The sequence below is a fragment of the Macrobrachium rosenbergii genome, chromosome 42 (genome assembly GCF_040412425.1).
Source record: "Macrobrachium rosenbergii isolate ZJJX-2024 chromosome 42, ASM4041242v1, whole genome shotgun sequence".
In the NCBI taxonomy this organism is placed as follows: domain Eukaryota; kingdom Metazoa; phylum Arthropoda; class Malacostraca; order Decapoda; family Palaemonidae; genus Macrobrachium; species Macrobrachium rosenbergii.
This window is the reverse complement of record NC_089782.1, coordinates 28,401,581-28,411,028: the sequence shown is the minus strand read 5'-3', so window position 1 is coordinate 28,411,028 and position 9,448 is coordinate 28,401,581. Positions and strand designations below refer to the sequence as shown.

Sequence of the window (9,448 nt, the reverse complement as noted above, 5' to 3'; positions counted from 1 at the left end):
AGCCAAGCCAACACCAAAGTGAACACCTGAGAGACATCTGAAGGGCTGCTGCCAATCCGAAGCAGAATGCTTTTGACAGATAAACCATCTCATTGCAGATAAAGTGGAGATGTTTTTTGGAGAAGTGATGGATGGGTACGTAAAAGTAAGCATCCTACAGAGCCTTCAAAAGCATGAAGTCCTCCTCTCTATACACTATGTTGTTTCAATCTTGAGTTTATAAGACAAACTTTTTCAAGGAAGAGATATCAAAAACTGGTCTCTAGCTGTTGGTTGCCTTCTCCATCAGGAAAAGGCATCCAGCCTTGGAGATTGGTTATCATAAGACTTATAGCACATCTCTCTCCAACATCCCCTTCATCTTATCTGAAGGGCCACAATATCCAGGAATCCTGGAAAAGGTAATGGCTCCTTTCCCTTTTTAAGTTTCCCAGAGGGGAGCCTAAACAAATCATTTATTACTAACTAACCAGAGGGGTGCCACCCCCTGAAACCGAACACAGTTGTGGCTGCAGTAGTCTTCATTGCCCTAGAGGGTTTGAAGTTGAGCACCAATGGATTTGAGTCCTTATATGTCTTATCCACCACCACTTCGGCCTTACTTTCACAAAGAGTAGGAGGTTCTCAGAACTGGACTGTTCTATAGCAAAAAACTACTCTGTTGAAAATTGTCTCCAAATGAGAGGAGACACTGTGTCATATCTTAACCCCTTGCTTCCAGTCCCAATCATGTGAGGCAAAATAATAGGTTTTGGGTTGTGATGCAGACTGGTTCACTTGAGAATTTAAATTTTGTGCCATGCAGTTTGAAAAAAATTTTGAGGGAAAAAATTTCAAATCACTTGCGTCGGGAGCAAGCTTGCAATGAACCAACTGGATCTCTCCCTTCCAGCTTTGCTTGAATGGCTTCTAAAGAAAAAGCCTCAGGTCCTGTATAGATTCCCCAAGGCCAGAGTTGGGTCTTCTTACAAAAAAAGAGGCTGACAGACCACACTGCTCTGATTAGCATTCTTGGACTGGACATGGACAGTCATACCTAACAGCACCGTTCACTGAATACGATTTTGAGTTGGCTCCAACCACAAAATTGTGGTCCACATTCCTGTAGACTTTCATATGATCAGTTGAAACTGACCTAGAACCTACAGAGAATCACTCATATGTGCTATTGTTTATGTGCACATCAAGTCTTGCATGAACTAGGAACACTCAGGCCTGCACAATCATATGCACATAGCTTACCTCGATAATAGTGAATCAAAACCCTCCATTGCACATGCTCGATCCAGCTCTGGATGCATCAGACACCACCTTTAGGTTCATACAGTCAGATACATACAGGTTGACACTATATCCAGCAGTATTGTATGGCAGGGACCTGTCGCATTTGAACCTTCTGTCTGCATGTGCAAGATCTGGGATCATACTCATGCCAAATGAGAAGGTAGTGCTGACTTTTCTTGGTGCACTTCAGCAGAAGTATGATAAGGGGAGGAGTCTGAGACAGCCCAGCCTATGTTTAGGAAATATGTGAGACTGTTTCTGAGCATGCTCAGAGAACGTTGTGTCAACCCTTTCTCAGTAGATGCCTCACCATGTGAGTGAATGGTATCACCAAACCCCAAAGAAAGAGGTCTCACTCAAGAGTCAGAACTTCTTGTGAGAGGACATCCAAGACCACCACCACCACTTTTTTTTTCCCATGGAATGAAGAAGCAGTAGGAGAGGCTGAGGAGGAAGATATGAGATTGTATTTCTTCAGCTTACTCCATCCACATCTTACTCTTCTCAGCTATATTAGAGGAAATGTTCAGAAAGGAAACATCATTGGACTTTTCTCTGCATACCTAACCAAGAGTATGAGCAGGGGAAGAGTCCGGGACAGTCATGTCATGGGAGTAATTTAGGAGATATTGGTTCATGAGTACACTCGAAGTGCCTAATTCAAGTCCAGTGAAACTTTTGTGAGACTGCTTCCAAGATTTCTTCCCTGAAGTGGAGTGGGAAGAGCATGGCCTGTAATTGATAATGTGGATGTGCACCTGGATCAGCATTGTCTGAGAGAGTGGGATGGTTACCTACCCTACAGTGGCACAGTAACAAAAAGGATATAAAGCAGTTAACGCAGGCTTACATCCTTTACACCTTTTGTTGTTCTCTTTTCTTGTTCAAATCTGTGTTGAACAAAAAATACAAATGCCATACATACCTGGAAAACGATGAAAGAAGTCTCAGGCAGTCAGCAAGCTTTCACAGAATGTCTTCACTTGATGGTTTCCCAAATCACCTCCCTACAACCAGTTAACTTTCATGTTACCAAGTTTCAATGACTAATTTCATCTCACATGAAAGATACTCCTACATACAAGGGGCTGCTTTGTTTTTTCTCGAGGAACAAATTATGCTATGGTAGAAAAAAAGATGGAATATTAAGTTTCCATTTTATTTATGGTAATTTATCATTTTCATACAAATCATAACTGAGCAGTAGTAAACATTCAAGAATGGCCAAACACTAAACATGTTTTAGTCAAGATATGAAGAAACTTTGCCAACTTACATCAATTTAATTTACATAAAAATCCCAGCAATGCTTTCAAGTGCAAGAGATGCCAACTCACTCCCTTGGCAATACAGTATAACCTGTACATAGCTTGTGGATGACCATTCTTAACTGCCTATGACTATGTATAAAGTGATGGAACACTGGGAGGAGGGGTTACTCCACCCAACCCTGACTTGGCTTGTGACTAGCCATCCTAAATTTTCACGACTACCATCTATCCTCAAAAAGTTTCCTTGAAATAGAATTATGGAAACAAGTGGAAAATGTAAAAAAGATTTACATCACATTCTGAATTATATTTTTGGAGGGTATTACTCTCATATCATAAGACCCCAACATTTTATTATATGACAACTTCAGTCAGTAATTCTTATAGAATACCATATTTCATTCATTCAAATTTCGTGCTGTAAAATATACTACAAAATGTATAAGCAATGACTAAACTCATAGCTAAGCATGAAGTTTATATGTCATCCCTAAATGATATGATAAATATATACAAAAGGTTGTGAACAAAATACAAAGCTTGATTATAAAATACTTATAATAACTATACAGTAATACAAACGTTTCAACTGTACAATAGTAAAAGAAACTTGTAGATGTGAAGCAGAATAAGCTAAAAGCTAAGTTATAAGGACTTTTAAAATTAGATACACTTCATGCATATTAAATTTCTTCCATGACGAAACAAAAGCCTAAATTCAAAGTGTTGGAATTCTTTAAAAAATCTTATCAAAATAGTACACAAGAGTAGGCTATGCATCAAGCCTGAAAGTTTTATAACATTTTAGCTTGGAAAGGTGATCAGAATTTCGAAAAGAATGCTTAACTTTAGTTGAATAACACTTTCATTCAGATGGAATTTCATTAAATGTAAATTTACAGCTCTAACAATTACTCATTACCCTATGGTCTTGCCCACCATTCACTGAAAGTGTCAAGTGTATGTAAAATAATTCAAAAATTTTCAGTAAGCCCACCCCCCCCCCAAAAAAAAATCCTAGCATACCCTGCCCAGAAGTTATGCCAAAAGAGCTGAAACTACTAACCCCCAAAAATAAAAAAAATAAATATTCCTGACCATTTCTTTCTCAACACCCCCTTACACTGTGGTGATCTTGCTGCTTAACATGTGCAGTTCATCTCACAACATCTACAAGCCATATGAAACAAAACTGTTCACGCTAACAGTACGGTATGTCGATTCTGTGTAGGCACTTGGTATTGAAGAAATAAAAATGTCTCTAACAAACACCTGTTACATATGGAAGTCACACATTCAAGACCACACATAATATCCTAGGCAATATTAACCGGTGAAAATCTGAAGACTGAAGCTAATGCAAAATATTGTTGACCTTCGATTCTCGCCCCGTTTTGTGCACATTAACTCTGGAGCACTGTAGCTTCCAAGTAATTTTGCATGTGTCCATAAAAACCTATAATTTCAGAGGAAAAGTTCTCAGTTGAATACATAATTAGCATTCGAAATAGGTGACTCAAGAAATGAACAAAGATGATGAAATGGTACTGGAACCTCATCATAAGTTATGAGTTTAAATCATTTTACCTATCAATGGTCAAAAGACAGTAAATATGCCATTATTAATTTGTCGCTATCAAGGTACTGATGCAAATCTTATGGTGTTGGCAAGATTAAATCCTCAAAAGTACAAAATCCTTAAGTGACTATTCAACATTAGCCAATTAAGGCTTGAATTGTGGTTCCCTTGACGATAACCATACTTCTAATAGACTGTATTCTTCAAGATATGTTTCACTAAAAAGGGAACAAGTCAGTCAAGTATGCTACACAACTCGATAATCCATAAATGTGCAAGTGAAAGTTCCAAATGATAAAACAGATAACGGTACCTCATTAATGAACATCTGGCATTTCTGAAAACTGAAATTTTCACATAATTAAGTGCACCACTTCCATATTTTTTTCACCTGCTCTCAAAATATCTGAACATCATACAAACTTCAGCATTTTCACTTACCGGTGCTGATGTAGATTTAAACATTTATCCTTCTTTTCTTTATAACTTTCAGCACTCATGATGCTACAAGTGTTATGGTTAACAGTTCTGTACAAATGAAATAAAACTGTAGATAAAAGATTCACAGTGAACACAGATACATTATTTCACAATATATCTGAAAATTGGTAAAAACAATTTTTTAAATATCAAGAAATACTGCATATAAACAATGTTACCTTTGTAAATACTAAGCTTTAACAGAAATTACCTCCATCATACTTTTACTGCATTCCAAATTCTTAACACTCGCTCCACATTAAAACTTAAATCACGACCTGTAACACATATTAAGATTTCACCCTAAAAATAAAAAAAAAATGAGCATCTACAAAAATTCAGTAAAATCTTCAAATCACCTTTAAATTTAAAAAAAGAATTATATAAATGCAGGCATGTGAAAATTCCTTTAATTATCATAAAAGTTACAGGTCTTCCTCCTCTCCTGAACAAAGAACAGTGGGGTCTAGAAAGGAATACAAAAAAATGGTCTCAAGATTTCAAAGTCCAGAATAATCAAAGGATAAAATCAAGAATAGAATTAGAATCAGTACTCAAGTCGTTAAATTCCTGCATAAGCTGCTCAACACAAGGAATAAATGTTTTGTGCTATCTACAGGATGGGTTATCACATGAACTTGTGCACAATGACTGTCTATTCCTGCAATGAAAATAAAACTAATTTATCGTAATAAGGATTTGGGAAAAGTACTGCCCAAAAAATGTAAGTTGACACGATTAACGAGCGCTTACAAATTCTGATTAGGTTTGGGTAGCACCCTCAGCTTACATAATAGATATCTGACTGTGAATGACCTGTATAAAAACAAATGTGCTGAATTTAAAACTGTTAATATACATAATCACTTACTTTGTAATACAAATGACAAAAAAGGGTTAAAAAATCTTTATTAATAAAGGATTCAAAAGGTTAAAAAAATGTCATTAATATGAAGCAGAACACAAGAGCTGAGTATTGTATGATCCCAATACCCGTAGAATAAAAATAGTAATGTATCAGTGCCATACACAAACAGAAATGAGTTGGAGAGTCACTAAAAAATGCTAGAAGAGAATAAAATAACAGCACTAGAAAGGAAAGGAGGAAGATGACTAATAAAACTGGCTCATATATGACCAAACAGATGAGAAATTTAGCAACCAATATTAAAACAAAATTGGCACAATGGTAAAAATGAGTTTTATATTTATGACATTCTAATTTCCACTAAAATTTATGCCATGTATCAAGAATGAAAATATTTGTTATTAGAAAAAACAAAATCTCAACTAAATCTACTCAATGAAATTTTGTTCACAAGAGATCAGTCATCCAGGTTCACCACATCAAGGTCTATGTGATATGAGAAATGCAGATGTTTACATTTTTATTTTAAAAAATCCACTTTCATGCCAAAAAAATAACACCATTTAGTATGACGCCACTAACATCCTTCATCCTACTAAAAACTCCCGGTCACACAGTAGCCATCACTAACACACTTTTAGTTTTTAAAAGTTGACAATGCCCTTAAATGCATTCTTGTCTTGTCATAAAATTTATAAATCCTCCCCCAGTATTGTCTACACAACCAATTATGGATGGACCTCTACTTTATCAATAATAGTTATCACTGCAAAACTTGTGCACTAAAAATAATATACGAATCTGTACATGGAACTGCACAAGTGTGTCTTTTCCGTAATTTGTTATATGATAACAATTAAATTCACCAGATGAAAAGGAGAAGCCCACATTCACTACAAGCAACTTCTTCGCTAATCAAGAAGAGAGTATAACATGATTAGCTCTTGTCTTTGAAGGTGCACTGCTCTCTCATCAAACCTGAAAACTTTTAAGTGTGCACATTTTTCATTTGTAATATCTTCCCATTTTAATTTAGCATACCTTCTTTGAAAACACACTTAGTCTCTCATAGGAGTTTATCTAACCGTTCATTTGATTTTTCAAAGAGTTCATGAAAAAACACTGACCAGGCACTCACGTGGAGGAATTTCTTCACACCATTGTAACCTACACTGACTGATTTACAAGTTATCATCAGGGGATAAAGCCTTTGTTTCAACAGCACTATTGACACTGTCATCTGAGTCTTCAAGCACTGATGTTCCCGTGACATTGAAATCATCTTCAAATTTCGCGTAAGCACCACGTTTACCAGAGTCCACAGAAACATCTAAATTATTGACTTTGACTCTTGCATACTCATCATCACTAGCAGAGGGTTGAAGGTTACATACTTTAGGCACTCCGTCAATGCCGTTACAAGCTAACCGAGTGTACTCATCGTTGTGAGGACCGTCTAGCCTGGATATATTTAAATCATTTGACGATGCAGCAGGCGAGTGCCCCTGTTGATGCTTATAGGTTTCTTGTGCTGATGGCTCATTGCTTGGTGCAGGGTCGTTACTTGTTAGTTGGTCAGCTGATCGGCGTAGCTGTGATGCCATTGTGTAGTAATGTGGCTTCACCTCCCCAACTGGACGTGAATATGTTAGATGATCATATTCACTCTCTGCCAAGAGACAAACAAAAGTAAAATAGTTATTCCATGAAGATCAAATTATCAAGTAATATAATGACAGAAGCAATATTCTGACAAGTTTTTAAAGTTTTTCAGTTAGATATAAACATCTGAAAAATCTTTAAAAGCCACAACATTCATCATACACATTTTCCATTTTTTTTTGAACAACGAAGCCATGCATGCTGGAAGGATCATGAGAAAACTCTCAGCTTAATACAATAATGAAGAGATTATACACAAAAAAATAAATTTAACACTGTCACAGACGAAAAAGATTAAAATAAGACGACAAAATCTTTAACATCCTTGGTAATGAATTACAATAAAAGCCAGTTGTTATCATCCAAGAAAACATGAAACATTTTATTTATGATTATCTGGTAAAAAGCGAATAAGAAAAAAAGACAGCTGTATGGGAACTCTCTGGCGAAAGAGAAAACTTAGGAGAAATGATGTTAAACCGAGTTCACCTAGGTCACAAATTACTCCAGGTATAAATCTGACTAATTTTATGACTCTAACTATTTTTGTGTTGTCCTACCATCTACTGAATAGTACTACAATAAAATTTCATACTTAATACTAACTGAACTGGAAAATTGCAGTAGCAGACATAGCATCATTAGTTAAAAGTCTTTTCTTTGGAGTTACTGACTAGATGTAGGTCATACTAATAATCAGAGTTATCTTGGAAAGAGCCTAAAAGAGATGAGCATGCTGCACAAGCAATGTTTACAAATCCTTAGAATATTTTCATCCACTTCACCTATACCGTCCGATTCACAGACTTTCGTGTTTTCATTGCCACTGAATCTTTATCTATTGGGGACTCAAGTCTGTTTACCAAAAGATGGATACCGGTTAATGAATTATCATATCAGCCTAATCAAAAGCTGTGGTATTTTAATTTTTTGAACAAAAAAACTTGATGAAAAGATCGTGGATTTTTTAGTACAATACAAGTATGTATTGGGTACGGCCTACAATTTGCCTTAGGGCTGTACTACAAATAAAAGGTTCATTGCGGCATCTCTTTAACCTGCAAGTACATTAATTCCTTCTTAATCCGTTTCATCCCTTCACTTGGCGTTCTCCCACAAATTTCACTCAATACATAAATCACCTGGCCCATCTCCAAGAGAAGAAACATTAGAAAACAGTCTGTTTATATTAATGTAATTATTAATTGAGATTAATAATTTTAACACTTTTAGTTTTTTGTCCTCCATGAATACTATTTGGAATTACTGTTTGCATATATTCAGATGATTTATGTCACACTAGGTAATAGATTTCTAGTATTCAAAAGGGAATATTCAAGAATTTCTATTTAAAAGCCTCTTGAAATTGTCCCTTTCCTCATTAACACCAAATCTTGTGGAGCATCTGTACCCATAGTCCCAGAAATACAATTCTGAACATTACAGCACTTACAATAACACAAGCTTTGAAAGTATGATCATTAAAGCTAAAATGTAAAGACTTTTCTTGGACTTAAGATACACATAATAGCTCCTGAAAAATCCTCGCTGAAATGAAGTCTAGATTGCAAGTCACATTCCAAACTTAATCTGTCGTCCTGTGTGAGTGACGGAAATTCTGAATGACCAAATTGTCTTCTGTATGGTACAGAGACGAAAATCCTCATCACATGAGGGAACAATTATTCCCAAGTTTAGCTGGTAATATGGTTTTTCAGAACCATTTATCAAGCAAATCACTCTCTCAATATACAAATAACTGCAAGGTTAGCCCATAGCTAGAGTGAACCTAAGATAATTTCACATGCTGCTGTTACAGGTATGACATCATAATAAACAGATAAGACTGTAGTGGGTGGAAGCAATTTTTTTTTTAGCCAAATAGGCCACTTCAATGAAGGAAACCCAGGAAAACAGAAAACCACTCACTACCAAAGATTTTTTTAACAACTAAATCAAGATAATCCCCTTGTGCTGTAGGAAATGCAAAGGTGCTAAATGTGCTGTTGAAGAGGCTTCAGTGTTTGAGTAACGAAAGTGGATGCATTCCTACATAAACCTTGGCTTTCATGGGGCTAGACTACAGAGGTTTTTCATATAATGGGTAATAAGATTAATCAGATTTTATCTAACAAATTAGAACCTTGTAAACACTTCAGAACTAAACAGAAGGAAAATTTTGACAATTTCTACCATTTTACAGACTTTGTGTCCAACATCTGTTACTCACAGTGTGCTGAAATAAGATTCACACGTACTCTTTACAGTTAATGTTGTATTGTACTGTCAAGACAGGAACTGGGT

General features: G+C 35.9%; 1 protein-coding gene across 18 annotated transcripts in view; it reads right to left on the bottom strand.

The window, feature by feature from the left end:
• Positions 1–2,427: 2,427 nt before the first annotated feature.
• LOC136828121 (protein draper-like) overlaps positions 2,428–9,448 on the bottom strand; it is a 321,250-nt gene continuing 314,229 nt past the window's right edge. For 16 of the 18 annotated variants that reach the window (XR_010849933.1, XM_067085910.1, XM_067085907.1 and 13 more), the window contains one exon: positions 2,428–7,151. Coding sequence is in view for 15 of the 18 variants with exons in the window: in XM_067085910.1 (XP_066942011.1) it covers positions 6,664–7,151 (488 nt within the window). In the remaining 3 variants the exon portion in view is untranslated. The remainder of the gene's footprint in view (positions 7,152–9,448) is intronic. The other 2 variants (XR_010849934.1, XR_010849932.1) reach the window with 2 other exon arrangements.